Below are 18,653 nucleotides of genomic sequence, written 5' to 3'. Positions count from 1 at the left end.
AGTTTAAAATACATTGATTGAGTTGTTTATGGTGGCACCTTTAATCTCAGCACTGGGGAAGCAGAGGCAGGGCAAGTTCTGGAACAGCTAGGACTGTTGCACAGAGAAACCCCATCTCGAAAAACAACAACAACAACAAAAAAAAGGAATGTGCCACTACTGCCTGGATTTTATTACATAGATATGATATATATAATATATAAAAATTAAAATATATATATCAGAATGGACCTCTTGCCCTGCTGCCTTAAATATACCTTCTAATGGAACAGCTACCGTCCTCTCTCTCAAACTACTCTTCCCCCGCCACACACACAGAGTACAAAGTGATGGCTCACACACGTGTGCTCAGAGAGCCTCCAGAGTTAAAGCTAAAAGAAGACAAAAGCCATTGAGAAGTTTCCTTCACCAAATTTATTATTTTTGAAATCCAGAAACAAACCAAGGCAGGCCTACTTCTCTACCTCAGGTGTAATTTTCTGAAAAAAATCCCGGATTTTCTGGCCAAGTTTCTGAATCTTTTCACCAATCTTCAGCCCACCTCTTCGGAGAAGTCCAGCAATCCTGCCAACGTTCTTGAACTGCTGGGGCTGTGTCCCAGGCTGTGGACCACAAAGAGATAGGTTCCTTGTGAGGCTGCTCACAGGTCCTCCCAACTAGACCACACTCAGGGCTACTCCCAGAGCCTCTGGGCCCTAGTGCAGCTTTTGGGACATGTAATTCGACCCTTCACCCCAATAAAAGATAAGAACACGGGGGCCTGGGAATGGCAAGAGGCTCCCTGGGGTCTGAGGATGCTGTCAGTATTAGCAGGACTCAGAATATCCAGTAGAGCAAAGCTAAAACTCAGGTGGGATCCTCAGCTGAGTCCTGTTAAAACTCAGCGAGACCCGAGAATCCACATCCCTAACAAGTTCTGGCTAACAAAAACAAACTTACTTACTTACTTGTTTGTTTATTGGGACCAGGCTTCACATGTACCATGTCTGGCCTGGAACTCTCTGTGGAAAAGGCTGACCTAGAACCTATAGCTGCCTCTGCCTCCCAGGTAAGTACGAGCCAACACTGGAGTTACGTCACTGCTCTAAGGGATGACAGAACAGTCTTGGAGCTGAAATTCAGGCACAAGGGAGGATCAAGGGGACGAGGTGGAGCACTCTCTGTTCTGGGTAGAATAGGGAGTAACTGGTCCACAGGCTAATCCATGTCCCCATCCCATCCCCACATCACCTCCTGTATCCCACTCACCCCTTTACAGCTGATGTCTGTAAAAGAATCTGTGCCCTGGTTGACTGTCGCCACACACTGCTTCACCAGCTGAGAAGAGGAAGCACAAGGTCAAACCCGTTTGCCATGTCGCCTAAACCCTAGCCCCCTGGATGGAAATATTCCCTCAGGTGCCACCACCAACCAGGCGGGCCCTCTGCCTTACCCCGTGTTCCCTGAAGTTGCACTGCTCAGGTGTCTGATACGTTGCTTTGTCACACACTGTCTCCTTCACTCTGAACCTCATATAATTGAGGGCATCTGGGTCTTCATCCTGGTCATGGGAAAAGTAGGGAGACTAGTCTTGGGCCCCTTCTCAGCTTCGAGAATCAATCTCCCTGACAACCACTAACAGAGTGGCCTTCCAACATTGCATGCTAGGTGCTGAAACAAGGCCTAGCGCTGGGGTACAGCAGGGAAGAGAAAATGAGCCCCCTTCTTCCTTCCCACACCTACAGTGAGTAGGCACGGCCCTCAGCCAGCGGTGAGGAAGAGCACCTCCTCCCCTTCTGGGCAGGGAGAGGGAAACCAGGGCCTTCCTAGAGGATCAGGCACATACTTAGGGACCTCAAGGCTAGGCAGAATCCTTTATTGGGTATGAAAAAAAAAACTTAGAGCAAAGGAAGCCAATTAATTCCTGAGGCCAGTGATTCCACTGTCCCTGGAATGGAGGTCCCAGGAATCACTAGAATGCGCTTGAGGGCACTTCTGCCACAGCAGGTATTCCAGGGCTGAAAACTGTCAATCGGGAAGGCGACACAGATCTAGGGAGTGTCCTCGGAAAAGAAATGACCACACTAAAAGGGGAAAATGCCTTGGATTAGAACCTGCTCTTCCCCAGCCTCACCCCTGAGGGCTGAGAATCCATGTCCAGAAGGCGGTAGAGATTGGTGTCCAGGGACTGCTGGTTGAAGTCATCCACAGCACGGAGCACAGCCTCCCTGTAGCTGAGGGTCTGGGAGAACACTAAGGGCAACACCAGGCCCAGCAGCAGCAGCAGCGATAGTGACCATCGCAGGGAAGGGTTGTCCCTCTGGGCTTGCATCGTCCCCAAGACTGCCTCCTCCAGGCCTGAGAGCCTCCTTTATGCTCAGCCTGAACCTGAAGCAAAAGCCCAACCAGAAGCCTTCTACTGCTGGCTGCCTGCCAGGGCGTGGGCTGGGGCTTGCTTCAGACTTTTGTTGCCCCATGAGGCTCTGGGCAGTGAGTGAGGTAGGCCTGGCATACCAGGTGAAGAAATAATTTCCTCATCTTCCTGAGATGGTCTTGGCTTCTCCCCCGCCCCAGGGGGACTATCACATCCAGTATTGCTCAACAGGTTAAACATCCCAAGAAAGGAAAAGCCAGTGACTATCCTAAGTCTGTTTACTCTTCGGGAATGAGTCTAGACTTAGTGTCCACTGCTAAATCTCCGGCTCTAGGTACTGTCTGACTCTCGGTGAACATTTGGCCTTTGATGACAAGTGACAGTGGTCACTCCACCCAGTAACCCATCCTCCCAAGGAAGAAGTTTCTCCTGCCATTCAAGACCATAACACCCTCTTCTTTGACAGTTTGGAAACACAGGGCCAAGAGGCGATGAAGACCGGCGACCAAGCACCGCTAGTTGAAGCCACGCATTACAAGGACCATGGCTTCCTAGACACATCACTAGTCCAGCAACAGTAGTGACACCCTCTCCTGGATTTCATAAAAATGTCCCTATCCTGCAGATGTGGCCTTTAGCCCAGTCCCCAAAAGGCCGTCTATACTGACTGAGTCTGCATATCTACCTTCTCTCGCACTGACACTCCTGCATGCTGGCCAGCCTTTTCTGGAGCCAGTGTTTTAGTGCATGAAGGCTTAGGTAACCCCTCTGTCTCCTGGAATCGTCCTTCCCCTATCATCCTTGCTTGGCCTCTTGCCTATGTCTCCTCCAAGGGCTGTTCTCTTAACATTGAGGGCTGGAGGGTTGCATCTAGGGCCAATTCTGCCCCAGGATTCAGGCCCCTGGTCTGTATCTCTGAGTTCATGATCCTATAAATGTCAGGTATGGTGGCTCACGCCTATTATTTTAACACCTCGGAGGCTGAGGCAGGAAGACTACTATGAGCTCAAAGCCAACCTGGGTTAGTAAGTGAGACTCTATCTCAAAACACCCCAAAAGAAATGTTAACTGGGGAGTAGTCATAGTCTTGCTCACAGCATACAAAGCCCCAGGTTCAAGCCCCAGCACCACAGCCCCACATAACCTGTTTAGACTGGTGCAGGCTGGTTATCACAGCACTTAGGAAATGGAGGCTGGAAGGGTCAGAAATTCAAGTTCATCCTTAGCTATAAGTCTGAGGTCAACTTGGGCTGCATGAAGGCCTGCCTCAAAAACAAATGAACAAATATTATTAGCATATAAAAGAAGTATGTGTCTATGTGAACATATGCCCCATCAGTGTGGGAGCCTGAAGAAGCCAGAGGTGATGGGTCCCCTGGAGCTGGCATCACGGGCGACTGTCCGCCCCTCTCCGTTGTTACTGGGAATACCGTTCAGAAGAGCATCACATGCTCTTCACCACTGAGCCACCCCTCCAATCCCACATCACCATATTTTCATGGGTCCTCTCACCTGACTGCTGAGTACCCATTGCTCGAATCCTGATCGCAAAGTTGGAAGAACAACCTAATTATTCCTTCTTCCTCCTGGGACGTGCCCTTCACCCCTTCCGCATCATCGCCCTGATTTTCACTCCTTTTTCCTCCTAGAAGTTGTTACCAAAATCTCTAGGTTTCATCTCCCCTAGGTTCCACACTCCCTGCAATCACTGGGAGGCCCCCCCAACCCCTGTCTTCAGCAGCCCACACATCCTCATCTCCCATCAGAGCCTGCATCTGTCTTTTTACCCACAGCTCTCATCCTAGCCCCCTGCACATCCAGATGTCAGAACGCCACCCACACCCACGCTCAGACTCACTGAGCTTCTGTCCGTACACAGTGCTTTGGGTTTCTGTTGTGGCTGTTTCTGTTTGTATGCGAAGGACCCAAACTGACTGAACTACAGATGCTAAATTATGTGAAGAATGCACTACTTCAATTAAGGCTTTTAGTTGGAGTTGTAACATTAGGTTGGTCTTTTTATTTTATAATTTTGAGACAGGTTGGCCTAAAACTCTTTATGTAGCAGCCAAAGATAACCCTGAACTCCTCCTGCCTCCAACCTCCAAAAGGCTGGTGTTACAGGCATTTGCCATTATACTAGCTTTTTGTTTGTCTTGTTTAAATTAGTGTGTGTATGCGTGTGTGCCTCTGTGTGTGTGTGTGTGTGTGTGTGTGTGTGTGTGTGTGCACATGCATGTATGTGTCCACCTTCCAAGTGCTGGGATTACGGATAGGCACAACCACATCCTTTTTATCTTGGTTGATTACACTTCCTGTTGGAAAGAGACACAATCCCCAATGTCAAATGCATACAAAGCAACAAGCCATTGTGAAATAAAAGAGCAAAGGGCCAGGGAAATGGTTCAGTGGGTCCACAGAGCATACAAGCAAACACTCCCACCTGAGTGCATTTGCACACACATATAAACACACATTCATGCACAAAATAATTTTTGTTGTTTTTTGTTGTTGTTTGAGACAGGGTTTTTCTGACTGTCATAGAACTCACTCTGTAGCCGGGCTGTGGTGGCTCTTGCCTTTAATCCCAGCACTCGGGAGGCACAGGCACGCGGATCTCTGTGAGTTCAAGGCCAACCTGGTCTACAGGAGCTAGTTTCCAGACAGGCTCCGAAGCTATAGAAAAACCCTGTTTAAAAAAAAAAAAAAAAAAAACCAAACTCACTCTATAGACCTGCTGGCCTTGAACTCCCGCAGATCCACCAGTCTCTGTCTCCTGAGCGCTGGGATTAAAGGCGGGTGTCCAGTGAAAAAAATGTATCTTAAAAATTTCAATACTCCCTCGTCGTCTAGTGGAAAAAAAAAATTTCAATATTTAGCCGGGCGATGGTGGCTCCAAAGCCACAGAGAAACCCTGTCTCGAAAAACAAAAAAAACAAAAAAAATTTCAATATTTAGCAGGACGTAGTGGCACACATCTTTAATCCTAAAACTAAGGAAGCAGAAGTAGGTGAATCTGTGAGTTCAAGGCCAGCGTGGTCTACAAATCAAGTTCAAACACAGAAAGACCTTGCCTTGGAAAAAAAGAGGACTCAGAGATCTGCCTGCCTCTGTCTAAGAAATGCGGGGATGAAAGGTGTGTGCCACCACACCTGACTAAGTGACCTGACTTTTTCTTGGTTTTTCTAGACCTGGTTCTTCTGTGTTACTGTGGCTGTCCTGGAACTAGCTCTGTAAACCAGGCTGGCCTCGAACTCATAGAGATCCACCTGTCTCTGCCTCCCAAGTGCTGGGATTAATGGTGTGTGCCACCACTGCCCAATTATGAATTGTCCTGGATAGTCATGTTATGAACCTGACACCTCTGGAAAGTGGGAAGCTCAACTGAATGACTAGCTGTGGGCTTGTCTCTGTCTTCTTGATTGCCAGGCCACCAAGGGCGGTGCTGTCTCTGGGTGGGTGAGGCTGGGCTATATAAGGAAAGTGGATGAACATGAGCCTGGGAGCAAGCCAATAAGCATCATTCTCTGTGGTCTCCACTCCATGTTCCTGTTGGACTCTAGCGTCTAAACACTGAGGAGGAGTCGCCCCCAGAGACCACCTCATACACCACAGCTGAGGCAAAAGCATGAGGATTTTAATTAATTCTGTCATGACAGGGTCCCTCAGCATTTGGGAAGCCAAGAGACCTTGAATAGCTGGTACAGGCTACTATTAATGGAGAAGGCCACAGAAGCAGGGGGGGGGTTGTTCTTTGACTATTATGATTGGCTTATTCAAAAGAGCTGTTACCAATAATTGGCTGGAGAGCTGTTGCCAGATCAGATGAGGTAAGAGGTCATTTTGACCCCGTTTCCCAGAGGACTGAATCAAAACATACGTATATGGGTAATTGTTCAGGAACTGAGTACATGCATGTGTAGCTGTTAGATCCTTGGTTCCCAGGGGAGGAGGAGAAGCACTATGGCATAAAGGCTGAGAGGATTCAGAATTGTCAGAAATGGTTTCAGAATTGTCTTAAAGTCTTACATTCCTGCTGTGAGTCTATGCCCGGCTTCTGCCCATGACAAACTGTTATTAGAGGTAAGGTGACAACAGACCCTCCCTCCCCAGTCGCTCTTGGTCCTGGCGTTCATCACAGCAACAGAAAAGCAGAATAGAACATCATTCATTCGGCGGGGTTTTTTTTTTTGAAAAGTTTAAAAAACTGATTTTTTAAAATGTTTCTTATAATGAAGCTTGTAAGTAAAAAAAGATGTAATAATAATAATAAACATACTTCTTTACTCTAAAAAAATGTTAGCCAGATGATGGTGGTACACACCTTTAATTCCAGCAGTCAAGAGGCAGAGGCAGGCAGATCTCATGAGTTTGAGGCCAGGCTGGTCTACAGAGTGATTTCCAGGACAGTCAGGACTGTTACACAGAGAAACCCTGTCTTGAAAAGCCAAAATAAATAAATAAATAAAAATAAAGTAAATAAAAAGTTAAGTAATAAATAAATAGATACATAGATAGATGATTGATAGATATGCCAATCAAAACATATTTTGCGCCTTAAATTATACTGAGTATAAATTTAAAAGATATTATAGTCTGGCAGGATAACTCAGCAGGTAAAGGTACTTGCTTTTAAGCCTGATTATCTGAGTTCAGTCCCCGGAACCCACATGGCGGAAGAAAAGCACTAACTCCTGCAAGCAATTTGTCTTTTACTTCCACACATACTATGGCATGCATGTATGGGCACACACACAATAAATAAATAAATAAATAAATAAATAAATAAAATTATTTTTAAAAGATATTTATTTTATAGCATGAGTGTGACTGTCCATACATGTGTGCACGCACACACACAGGCACACACATTTGCACATGCATACCCGATGCAGAAGAAGGAATCAAGCCCCCTGGAATTAGGGTACAGACAATTGTGATCTGCTAGGCACCACCACTGCCCAGCTAAAGTGGTTTTAAAATTACAATAAACTACAAGTATCAGAGAACAGTTACCTAGAGCATCAAGACAGGGGTTCTCTGGATTTTCGATAAAGCTTCTAGAATTGACAGTGCTGTCCTCTCCTCCACCATGTATAGGGTGTGTTAAAGTACACAGCACAAGGCTAGGCAAGAGGATGGGCTATGGCAGTGGAGCGGTCTAGAGTCCCTGGGGCAGATTCTGGTCCCCGCTCCTCTGTGAACTGTGTGCCTTCAAGGTCTGAGCTAACTCTTGGCTTCAGGTGCTGTGGGACCTCAGTGGCTTTGCCAGGACAGGGCAGCAGCCTGGGTGAATGCTGTCGATTGCACACTCAGCCCCAGGGCCCTGAAGGAGAAGTGGACTTCTGCGCAACCTCGTTTCACAGTGCGGGTATTACTCCAGTCACTTCTTGGTCAAGCAGGCCTTGCACATCAGGCCCTTATAGCAGCGGAGAAAGGGACAATCCAAGGACATCAAGCCTCTGTTGTTCCACTGGTTCCTTCACTGGAAGTGGGACATGATGGTGCACACCTTTAATCCCAGTATTTGGGAAGCAAAGGCAGGTGACTCTCTTGAGTTTGAGGCCAACCTGGTCTACAGAGTGAATTTCAGGATAGGCACAATTATACAGAGAAGTCCTGTCTTGAAAAAAACCAAAAAATTAAAAAAATAACTAAAATCACCCTGGAGAAAGGCCTCTGAGAATGTTGGTGAGGGACTTCGTGGAGTACACCCAGTGAAGCGGGAAGTCCCTCCCTGGCTGAATGAAAAGAGCAAGCTGTGTACTGCGAACCCCTAGTGAGGTTTCTGAAACATCACCAGAAACACCCTCTGTTCTCTGTGAGTTCGAGCCCAGGCTGGTCTACATAGTGAGCGCCACATCAACCACAAATACAGTGAGAGCCTGAATTAAAAAAAAAAAAAAAAAGGTGGGTATCCCACTCCTACCCAACTGCTACCCACTGCAAACGGAAAATGGGTTTGTGAGATCAAGTGTCACTGGGTACATCCACCTCTCTCCAGGACAGGCCCCATGCCCAGAAGTAGTTAGCAAATACAAAACGGAACTCAGTGGTATTTTTTGTGAACTTTTTGGTTTCATTTTGCCTTGTTTGACTTTTTTTTTTTTTTGTCTTATTGGTGTTATCCTTGTTTGGTTTTCTTTTTTGTATTTTTGTGTGGCTTTTTGTTTTTTGAAAAAGAGAGAACATAGAGTTGGATGGTTAGGGAGGTGGAGAGGATCTGGAGGAAATGAAGGAGAAAAACGTGGTCAAAATTTAATGTTGTAGCCGGGTGCTGGTGGAGCATGCTTTTAATCTCAGCACTCAGGAGGCAGAGGCAGGTGGATCTCTGGAGTTCGAGGCCAGCCTGATCTACAAGAGCTAGTTCCAGGACAGGCTTGAAAGCTAGCGAAAACTTGTCTCAAAAAACCAACAACAACAACAAAAATATTGTTATGAAAAAATTCAAGACTATTACATTGTAAAAAATAAAAAAAGAAGCAATAAAGACATATTTTTCAAGGCAAGTGTAGTAGCCTACCTCTTTAATCCCAGCATTTGGGAGGCAGAGGCAGGCAGATCTCTGTATGTTCAAAGCCAGGCTGGTCTACATAGTAGGTACCAAGACTCCAGAGCTACAAAGTTAAGACTCACTGTCTCAAAAACAAAACAAACCATAAAATTATTTTTCAGTGGGGTTGGGAGCTCAGTTAGCAGAGTGCTAACTCAGCACAGGTAAGCCAAGAACGCACACGCTGAGCGTGGCCACACAGGCCTGTGATCTCAGCAGTCTCTCGTGAGGCAGAAGCGGGAAGGCCAGGAGTTTTAAGGCCAGCCTGAGCTACATGGAAAACACCCCTCACCTTGCCCCACCCCACAAGAAAATCAAGAAAGGATTCCTTAAATGAGTGAGCATATCAAGATAACCAAGGTTTACATCTGGCACCACTGTCAGAGGTAGAGAATTTCCTATCATGCACAGAGCCCTCTGTTCAATCTCAGCTCTTAAAACATCTGCCTGAATGCCACAGGGTGCACTGGGCTAACCAACACCAACCTTGCACTCCAGCAATGGGAGTCTGTCCAAATCAAATGAGGACAATCTTTTCAACATCATTCGGAAGTCCTGCTGGGAACTGGGGACAATTGTGGTCCCAACCTACCCACCTGCTAAGCCCTCTCTCCACCCTACTAGGAACCATTAGTGGAAAAGAACAGAACAGCATTCAGTCTCCTGCTCCCCAGTCCTGGCTCTTGAACCCGGCCCACACAATCGCAGCCTCAGAAGCCCAGTAGCTTCAAAAAAGGTGGGTATCCCACTGCTACCCACTGCAAACGGAAAATGGGTTTGTGAGATCGAATGTCACTGGGTACGTCCACCTCTCTCCAGGTCAGGCCCCATGCCCAGAAGTAGTTAGCAAATACAAAATGGAACTCAGTGGTATTTTTTGTGAACTTTTTGGTTTCATTTTGCCTTGTTTGACTTTTTTTTTTTTTTTGTCTTATTGGTGTTATCCTTGTTTGGTTTTCTTTTTTGTATTTTGGTTTCCAGGGACATGCGCCCTGAGAGATGCCTGAGGCCGGGTTTTAACCAAATTAAGTGTAAAACTCCCAGCCCTGGACCTTCCTTCACTCACCAATAGGAAACACCCATTGCCCTCTGGAAAGGGAAGAGGAAAAGCTGCTTAGGGTGAGGGTGAGGGGTAGGAAAGGGATGAGACTTGGGAAGCCTTGGGCACCAGCTATAGAACTGCCCAGAAGAGTAAGGCTCCAGAATGGTTAACTTCTCTCTGGGGACAAGAAAGCCTGTGTGCTCCCTCAGGTAAGTGCCAACCCTGACAAAACCTAGTCAAGTATCTATGCTCAGAATAGCCACTCAGCCATAATCCAGATGCACACATCTGTCCCCAGATCACATAACCTGGCCAAAAAGAGACTCACAAGGCGTCAGAGAGCTGGTGACATGGTGCTTGCCACCAATCTCGACAACCTTTGTGAAAGGAGACGACCAACTCCAGAAGGCAGTTCACTACCCTCCACATGTACCCTTTGCACTCGCGCACACACACACACACACACACACACACAAATAAACTGAATTTAAAAACAATTTTAGGCAAGGCATGGTGGCGAACACCTTTAATCCCAGCACTCCAGAGACAGAGGTAGGGGATCTGTGCGAGTTTGAGGCCAATGAACAAAGAGTAATCAGAAGAATTACAAGGCAATCCGTTCACTAGAATGGCCCAGTGGGCACCAGTCAGGTAAGCTCACTGGAGAGTAACAGGGCTGAGATGGCTGGAGCCTTTCCTAGACTGGCCCTCAGAGTGACTGTTGAGACTACCTAGAGAGAGGACACTTTTCCTGGAGGCAGATAGACACTCGTGCTAGCCAACACCCTTTCAGTACAGGCCTAATCCAGTTTTTAAGTTTCTGACTACACACCACACACACACACACACACACACACACACACACACACATACACACGCCAACACCCTTTCAGTACAGGCCTAATCCAGTTTTTAAGTTTCTGACTACACACACACACACACACACAGAGTCGAGACCATGCACAAGTTCATTCTGCTTCACAGCTCCATGGAATCAACAGGGGCTTATATAAGATGAAGCAGGAACTTCTCAGACCGTGCTCCTTGCAGCACGGTTCTCTGTGTAAAGAGCCCATCACTCAAGGAAGTCTGAGAGCCTCCCTTGCTGTTTCTTAGCCTCTCAACACACCGCTCCTTAAAGAGCCGGAGGAACGCTACAGAAAGGGAAATCGTTTTCCTGGATTAGCCCCTGGTTCTCTCAGATCTGCCCTTTTCCACAGAACACACCTAACAGACGACAATGGGTCCAGCCTCCATTCCTACTGAGGAAGGAACTGTTCAAGAATACAAAGGGGCAGATCACAGGCACTGACTTCCACCCTCACCTTGCCATTCCCATTCCCCCCCACGAAGCACCTCACCTAATGTGAACATTTGTCAACCAGCTACGGGCAGATGAAGAAAGAGAGGAGGGACCGGAGACAAGAGGGAGCCCCAGGAAACCATGCCACACACCAAGACCCAAGGCTTGAGAAAGGCAAGCGCACAGTGAAGACATTGAGGAATCCAGTTTCCGGGTCTCCAGCTCCTCCTTGCCCCCAGCACATACTTCCCCTCTTCTAAGTGGGGCAGGGAAACAGCACTCAATAGGGGAGGTTATAAGGAGTGCTTCGCTGCTTCTCAGGACTTCCAACTTTCAGGAGAACCCCAGTCCTTGGTGGGTGGTGTAGTTACTCACATCTGTAATCTCAGCACTCAGAAGCCAGAGTTGTGGTTGCCATGGGTTGGGAGCCTATAGAGCAAGATCCTGTTTCAGAGAATCACGTCTCTCAGAAAGTCCACTGCTGGACACTCACTTTGCTGAGTATAGTGTTACAAACACCATACTTAGGTTAGCATGAGTCAGATGGGAAACACGGAGGATCAGCAAGAGAGTATACCGAATTTAGACTGCTTTTTTCATGACTAGGAACTGAACTCGGAGCCTCACACGCTAGGCAAGTGCAGACTTCTGAGAAGGACGCACACTACATGGCTGTCTGCTCTTGCTAGCACCATGAATGGGTGGATTATGACAAAACTGAGACCAGCAGTGGTCAAGATGCTGCCTCATAAGATAAATGGCCAGAAGAAATTAATAACATAGCTGCAGCCGGGCAGTGATGGCCGACCTTAAATCCCAGTACTTGGGAGGCAGAACAGGCAGGTCTCTGTGAGTTATGAGACCAGCCTGGTCTACAGAGCTAGTTCCAGGATAGCCAAGGAAGACTACACAGAGAAACCCTGTCTTGAAAAACCAAATCAAACCAAACCAAACCAACCCCCCCCCCAAAAAAAAATAATATAGCTGGGAGCTCCCAGCCCTGAGCATGTCTCTCCCTGAAGTGGGATATGAACTCAGATCCCAGGAATCAGTGTACATTTATTTTCCCATCCATGCATTTAGCTTTCAGCCAAGACTACAGCTCTTTTCAGTTCAAAAGAATATTCGCCAGAGGGAAACGAGCGCCCTCTCGTGGTCTGCCTGGGTCTAGAGGAAAAGACCTTGATCTCAGAAGAGGAAAGGCCTAAGGACGAACCATCATCACTCCCAAACCTAACTTTGTCTATCTTTCCCAAGAAAGCAGGAAGAAGGGTGATGGCTCCACAGAGACCTTATGATCCCCTGCCTTCAGGATCATGTTTACACGTATGGTCCTCATTCACTGCACAAACATTTCTCCTGCTCTTGGGCTGTTGCTGGTCATGCTGCCCCAAAGGAGCGCCCAGCTGTCTTCTCCCCTAAGCCTGATTCCCACCCTGGAGAAGCCAAAGGGCTCTCTCTAGTACATCCTCTCTAAAAGCCAGTCCTTATTCTTTTCAGAGCAACTGGGGAAATGAATACAGTCTGGAGAGTGGCGCCGTGGGAGCAAGGCTGAGCAGATGTCTCTGGCAGGAAGTGGTCAGCTGTTTTTGATGGTGGCTGCTGGATGAAGTAAGACCAGGACCGCAGATTGCCTGCTGAATTCAACAAATGAAGGCCCCCTGGAGAATACGACAAAAAGCCCTTTCCGCTGACTGGAGAGAGCAAATGTTTGACTAGATGGGGCACAAGAGGAAATGGGATAAATTAAAGCGACAACTGTGGAGAGGGTGTCCTGAGGACAGAACCTGTGAGTGTGTGCTCTGTTGCCGAGCCACGTACCCAGCCATGGAGAAATAAGGCTGTAAGGGAAGTATCAAGAGAAGATGAGTTTGCTATTGTTGTTTGTTGGTTTGCTTTTTTTTTTTTTTTTTTTTTTTTTTTGGAAGAAGAGTTTCTCTGTGTAGTATTGGCTGTCCTGGAACTCCGTTTGTAGACCAGGCTGGCCTCGAACTCACAGAGATCCCCTTGCCTCTGCCTCCCGAGTGCTGGGATTAAAGCATGCACAGAGGTGGTTTTTACTGTTGTTGTTTTGGCTATTGTATTGGGATGGAAAGTGTCTTGGGCATGCTGAGTTTTCGTGTTCTACCTCTTAGCTACACCCCAATCTTTGCTTTAAAAACTATAAACTTCATTTCAATGAACTATCTCATTGAAATAAGCCAGTCAGGGACTGAAGAGATGGCCCAGCAGTTGAGAACATGAATCACTCTTACAGAGGACCCAAGTTTGATTCCCAGCACCCATGTTGGTTAGCTCACAACTGCCTGCAACTCCAATTCCAAAGAATCTGACACCCTCTCCCAGCCTTTGTGGACACCTGTACTAACATGCGTATGCGCACACACGCAAACATATAAACACATAATTTAAAATAATAAAATGTGGCTGGGAGTGGTGCACACACTTTTAAATCCCAGCACTTGGGAGGCAGAGGCAGGTGGATCTCTGAGTTTGAGGCCAGCTTTATCTACAAAGCAAGTTCCAGAACAGTCAGGGCTATGCAAAAAAACCCTGACTCGAAATAAATATTTTATTTATTTATTTATTTATTTATTTATTTATTTTGTATACAATATTCTCTCTGTGTGTATGTCTGCAGGCCAGAAGAGGGCACCAGATCTCATTACAGATGGTTGCGAGCCACCATGTGGTTGCTGGGAATCGAACTCAGGACCTTTGGAAGAACAGGCAATGCTCTTAACCTCTGAGCCATCTCTCCAACCCCCTCGAAATAAATAAATACATAGATAAAATGATAACTTTGAGTGGAGGCTTTACCCTAAGCACCCCCCCCCCAGTTGCCTTGGTCCAAATCCCACCCATGAGAAAGCCTCCCAAATGATGACTCCTCCCCAGAGATGCTCAAGACCACTCCCACAGGGTATTTAAATTGCCTCCCAGAGAACAAACACGTGGTTTTCCGGTCTTCTTTTCCTCTCTGGGGCGCTGGAAAGCCATCGGGGAGTGATGTATCCATTAAACCTAGGCCTTTTATAATTCGGTTTGATTTGGTCTGATTCGGATTATTGCGCAGGTGGAGAGACTTATTGGGGTGCAGAAACTTTTGAATAACAATTAATAATAGTAAATCTAATCTTAGAATTTATTTTTATTTTATGTGTATGAGTGTTTTGCCTGCATGTACGTACATGCACCACATGTAAGCTTGGTGAAAACAGAGATCAGAAGAGGGCAATGGATCCCCTGGAGCTAGAGTTACAGATAAGGTTATGAGCAGCCATGTGTGTTCGGGGAGCCTAGCCTGGGTCCTCAGCAAAGGCAGTAAGTACTCTTAACTGCTGAACCATCTCTCCATCCCCAATAAAATAAATCTTTAAGGACAAAAAGAAAAAAATATGGCAGTCAGGTCCATGCCTAGTATGAGAAGCTTTTGTAATTTTAGCTTCTCAGAAGACTGAAGCCGGAAAAGGCCAGCCAAGGCAATTCAACAAAACCCTGCTGTTTCAAAATAAAAAGTGACAGCAAGGCTGGGGAGGGAGCTCAGCCACAGTTTTGGCCCAGCGCTCACTACCCCACACGGTCACATTCAGCCCAGACATCTATTCATGAAGCCCTGCAAAACCATACACTTAAAACATTATGATTTGTTTGTTTTTCAAGGCAAGATTTCTCTGTGTATGTCTGGCTGTCCTGGAACTCACTCTGTCGACCAGGCTGGCCTCAAACTCACAGAGATCTGCCTGCCTTTGCCTCCCAAGAGTGGGATTAGAGGCGCCTGGAGACCCTGCAGTTTCTATTGTGAACTTTGTAAAGAACATCCTAGTGTCCCAACTGTCAGAAGGTTGCACGTTTGCCATGCTCTAAATTCAATCCCAGATTTATTTTTTAAGCCATTCACATGAGATAGAGAGCAAATCATATATGTAAAGATCAATGAACTCCCACGATTTGAAGAAATTCAGATAACCAGAGCAGCAGAATGGGGTGCTGAGCCATGGCTCTGAAGTTAAGAGCACTGACTGCTCTTCCGGAGGACCCAGGTTCAATTCCTAGTACCTACTTGACAGCTCACAACCATCTGTTTTTCCAATTCCAAGGGACCTGACACTCTTCCAACCCCAGCAGGCACCAGGCATGATGTAGTACATGAACACAAATACAGGCAAAATACTCGAGACACATAAATTCTTTTAAAAGAAAAGAAGGGCTGGAGAGATGGCTCAGTGGTTGAGAGCATTGACTGCTCTTCCAGAGGTCCTGAAACCACATGGTGGCTCACAGCCATCTATAATGAGATCAGGCATACATGTAGGCAGAATAGTGTATACATAATAAATAAATAAATCTTTTAAAAATTTCAAAAAAAAAAAAAGAAAGAAAACAGAATGTACTTGGGAAAGAAAGGCAGATAGATCATTGTGAGTTCCAGACCATCATGGTCTACATAGCAAGCAACAAGTTCCAGGCCAGCCAGAGTTATATAGTGAGATCCTGTCTCAGAAAAGTAAAATATAAGTAAATAAATAAATAAAAGTTGGGTTGGGCACAGCTCAGATGATTCTGCAAAAATAACATGTGCTATACTCAGGAGATAGAGGAGGAAGCTCACAAGTTCAATGCCAGAACTGGAGAAATGGCTTAGCATTGACTGCTCTCCCAGCTTCAATTCCCAGCACCCACATGACAGCTCACAGCTGTCTGTAATCCTGTTCCAGGGGATCTGATTCCCGCATACAGACATATTTGCAGGCAAAACACCAATGTATATAAACTAAAAATAAATTATATTAAAAGAAGTTCAACATCACCCTTAAATAGGTAAGGAGTTCAAGGCCAGCCTGAGCTGGAAACCCTTTCTCCAAAAAAGAAAGGAGGAAAAAAGGGGGGGGGGCAGGTAGGCTGGTTCAACAGGTAAAGGTCTGGCCACCAAGCCTGGCAACTTGAGTCTGCCCCTCAGGACACGCATGAAGGAAGGAGAAAACTTCCTTCAAGGAGGCATCCTCTGATTCCACACGCATACTGTGACAGACAACTGCTAACCTTCACAGACGAAATGAATAAATAAATATAAAAGGAAGGAAGGAGGGAAAGAAGAAAGACAGGCAGGCCAAGGAAATCATCTTCCAAGGCTGTACTCTCTTCTCTTGTCCCTGAGGCTTCAGGCTCAGGACCGCCCAGTTGGACTAGCTGGTCTCCTGGCTCCTCAGACTTCTTTCCCCAAGCCCACAGCAAATCTGATCCCGTTATCTCCATCTCCACACCCTTTGCTGACGTTTCCTGGTTGAACCCCTTATCAAAACCTACGCCCTCCAAGTATTGTCTCTTTTCCCAGCGTGGGTCCTGGTAGCCACTCCCAGTCAATGGCAACTCAGCCGGGGTCACATTCCTTCTCCCCCTGCAGGCCGCCTAGGGTGCTCTTCTCCTTAGAGAGTTCTCTCTACCCCCAAACGACCGTTTTCTAGGAACTCACCCCTCCCAGTTTTGCTCAGTGCCCTAGAGGAAGGCATCCTTCCCTCCCAATGGGCCTCCTGAGAAACCCTGGATTCCGCAAACAGCAGAACTTCCCAGGGCAGACCCCCACACAGAAGCACCCAGAGGAAGGTCATTCTCCAGGAGGGTGGGACAGCCCTGGAGCAGAAGTAATCATTTTCCAGATTGGTCCCTCAGGGATGCCAGCGAAGGAAGATTAGCAATTTGCGGGATTTCCGACAGTGCTGGACTCAAGGCGGCATCTTAATCAGGATTGCATTGCGTAATCATGCAGTCTTGTCCTCTACTTAAACCTAAAGTGCAGGTCAGTACCCCAAGACAGACAGGTTGGTGGACTCCTTCATATTCTTCTTCCCAACTTGGTCATATTGAATAAATCTCTCTCTGTATTTTACTTGTCTAATTGACTCACTAAGACACTGGAGGCAAAGTGTGGCTAATGGCTCTACCCAAAACACTCTAGTTAACTTTTGTTTTGTTTTGTTTTTGACACAAGGTTTCAATATGTTACTCAAGCTGGTCTTGGATTTGAGGTTCCCATGCTTCAGTTTTCCAAAGGCTGGAATTATAGGCATGCACCTGGTAAAATTCATTTTATTTTAAATCTATTTATGTATATGAAGGTTTTGCTTCCATGTATAGATGTGCACCACAGGTATGGCTGGTGCCCACGAAGTCAGAAGAAGGTGTCTGATCCCCAAGAACTGGAGGTAGAGATAGTTGTGAGCCCCAATGTGGGTACTAGGAACCAAACCCAGATCCTCTACAAGAGCAACAAGTGTTCTTAATCACTGAATCATTTCTGTAGGCCCTTATTTTACTTTTTGAGACAGGTCTCATTGTATTCCAGGCTAGCTTTAAACTTACTATGTAGATAAAGATGACTTTAAACTTATGATCCTCCTGCCTCTACCTCACAGATCCTGGGATTACAGGCATGCACCCTAAGGCTGTGCCTGGTTTTATGTGGTACTGGGAACTGAAACCAGGAACCACTCTACCAGCTGAGCTTCATCTTAAGCCCACTGGTCTGCTGATAAAATGTTTTGCTTGTGTTGAGACAGGGTATCTGGAACTTGCCATGTAAACCAAGCTCTATGAAACTCATCGAGACTTGACTGCTTTTGCCTCCAGAGTATTGAGATTAAAGTAAAGACTTGCACTACCACTCCTGGAAAAAACTTTGATACCTATTATTTTTTGTACTTTCAGTCATTTAAAAACATACAAAGGTTTTTACTTTTTTACCCACCTTTTCTCTCTCTCTCTCTCTCTCTCTCTCTTTCAAGACAAGGTCAAACTACACATCTCTGGCTATCCCGGAACTTACTCTGTAGAGCAGGCTGCCCTTGAACTCGCAAGCGCTGGAATTAAAGGTGTGCCCAAGCCCTACTCATTTGTTTCTGTTTTTTGATTGTTTGTTTTCAAGACAGGGTTTCTCTGTATTGCCCTGGCAGTCCTGAAACTCCCTTTGTAGATTAGGCTGGCCTCGGACTCACAGAAATCCACCAGCCTCTTCCTCCCAAGAGCAAAGATGTGCACCAACACACCCAGTAAGCACTGGGGCTCTCTGTACAGCCCAGACTATAAACACACCATTCTCTGGTCTCCATCTCCCAAGTGTACACCACCATGCCTAATTCAAGACAGTACATTTTTTAAAAATATTTATTTATTATGTATACAATAGTCTATCTGTATGTATGTCTGCAGGCCAGAAGAAGGCACCAGACCTCATTTCAGATGGTTGTGAGCCACCGTGTGGTTGCTGGGAATTGAACTCAGAACCTCTGGAAGAGCAGGCAATGCTCTTAACCACTGAGCCATCTCTCCAGCCCCAAGACAGTAAATTTTTAAAAGTTGGTTGTAGTGGCTCCTTCCTTCCAAAGGCTCATATGACTGAATGTTT

General features: G+C 46.4%; 1 protein-coding gene across 1 annotated transcript; it reads right to left on the bottom strand.

Annotated features, from left to right (window-relative positions):
- Nucleotides 1-452: 452 nt before the first annotated feature.
- LOC121464146 (cathelicidin antimicrobial peptide) lies at nt 453-2,311 on the bottom strand. Its single transcript, XM_041676751.1, has 4 exons — nt 2,114-2,311; nt 1,433-1,540; nt 1,249-1,317; nt 453-602 (listed from the first exon to the last, which is right to left on the bottom strand). Exons 1-4 carry the CDS (start codon nt 2,309-2,311, stop codon nt 453-455), a joined length of 525 nt encoding a protein of 174 aa, XP_041532685.1.
- Nucleotides 2,312-18,653: the final 16,342 nt, after the last annotated feature.

The sequence above is a fragment of the Microtus oregoni genome, unplaced genomic scaffold, assembly GCF_018167655.1.
Source record: "Microtus oregoni isolate MIOR12 unplaced genomic scaffold, Mior012 000028F_ref0000031, whole genome shotgun sequence".
Lineage (NCBI taxonomy): Eukaryota > Metazoa > Chordata > Mammalia > Rodentia > Cricetidae > Microtus > Microtus oregoni.
The sequence above is the reverse complement of the archived record's forward strand: the minus strand, read 5'-3'. Positions and strand labels throughout refer to the sequence as shown.

Excerpts from the sequence above, each read along its gene's own strand:
- LOC121464146 (XM_041676751.1), bottom strand. The coding sequence starts at position 2,311 with ATGCAAGCCCAGAGGGACAACCCTTCCCTGCGATGGTCACTATCGCTG. Across the intron at positions 1,541-2,113 it reads TGGATTCTCAGCCCTCAGGG|GATGAAGACCCAGATGCCCT; the intron begins GTGAGGCTGGGG and ends TCCCATGACCAG. Across the intron at positions 1,318-1,432 it reads GCAACTTCAGGGAACACGGG|CTGGTGAAGCAGTGTGTGGC; the intron begins GTAAGGCAGAGG and ends TCCTCTTCTCAG.